At 63.1% G+C, this 314-nt stretch overlaps 1 protein-coding gene across 1 annotated transcript in view; it reads right to left on the minus strand.

The window, feature by feature from the left end:
- Positions 1 to 3: 3 nt before the first annotated feature.
- The window catches only part of LOC104168915 (coiled-coil domain-containing protein 85C-like), a gene marked incomplete at its 3' end in the record, with an annotated part of 465 nt that continues 154 nt past the window's right edge, over positions 4 to 314 (minus strand). The window contains exon 2 of the mRNA XM_009709681.1: positions 4 to 313. Coding sequence (XP_009707983.1) covers positions 4 to 313 — 310 coding nt within the window. The remainder of the gene's footprint in view (position 314) is intronic.

Genomic DNA, 314 nt, shown 5'->3' on the forward strand with positions numbered 1-314 from the left:
CCGTGAGCCGGCCCCGCTCCGCTCTTCGTCCAGCATGAGGACCATCTCCTTCAGCTCCACGTTCTCCCGCAGGAGGGTCTCCTGCCTCGTCTCCAGGTCCTTCAGCTTCTGCTGGTACATGCCCACCTCCTTCCACATCACGCTGGCCGTGTGCCTCCCAAAGCGCTGCCATTCCCTCGACAGCTTCTTGCCTTTCTGCCGGTCGTCGTCCAAGAAGCAGCAGAGCTCCCTCAGCTCCTGGTTGTCGTCCTGCAACTTCTGGTTCACCTCCTTCAGCCCGCGGATCTCGTGCAGGTGGAGCTGCAGCCGCCGGT

Source organism: Cariama cristata, unplaced genomic scaffold (assembly GCF_000690535.1).
Source record: "Cariama cristata isolate BGI_N322 unplaced genomic scaffold, ASM69053v1 scaffold42471, whole genome shotgun sequence".
Taxonomy (NCBI): Eukaryota; Metazoa; Chordata; class Aves; order Cariamiformes; family Cariamidae; genus Cariama; species Cariama cristata.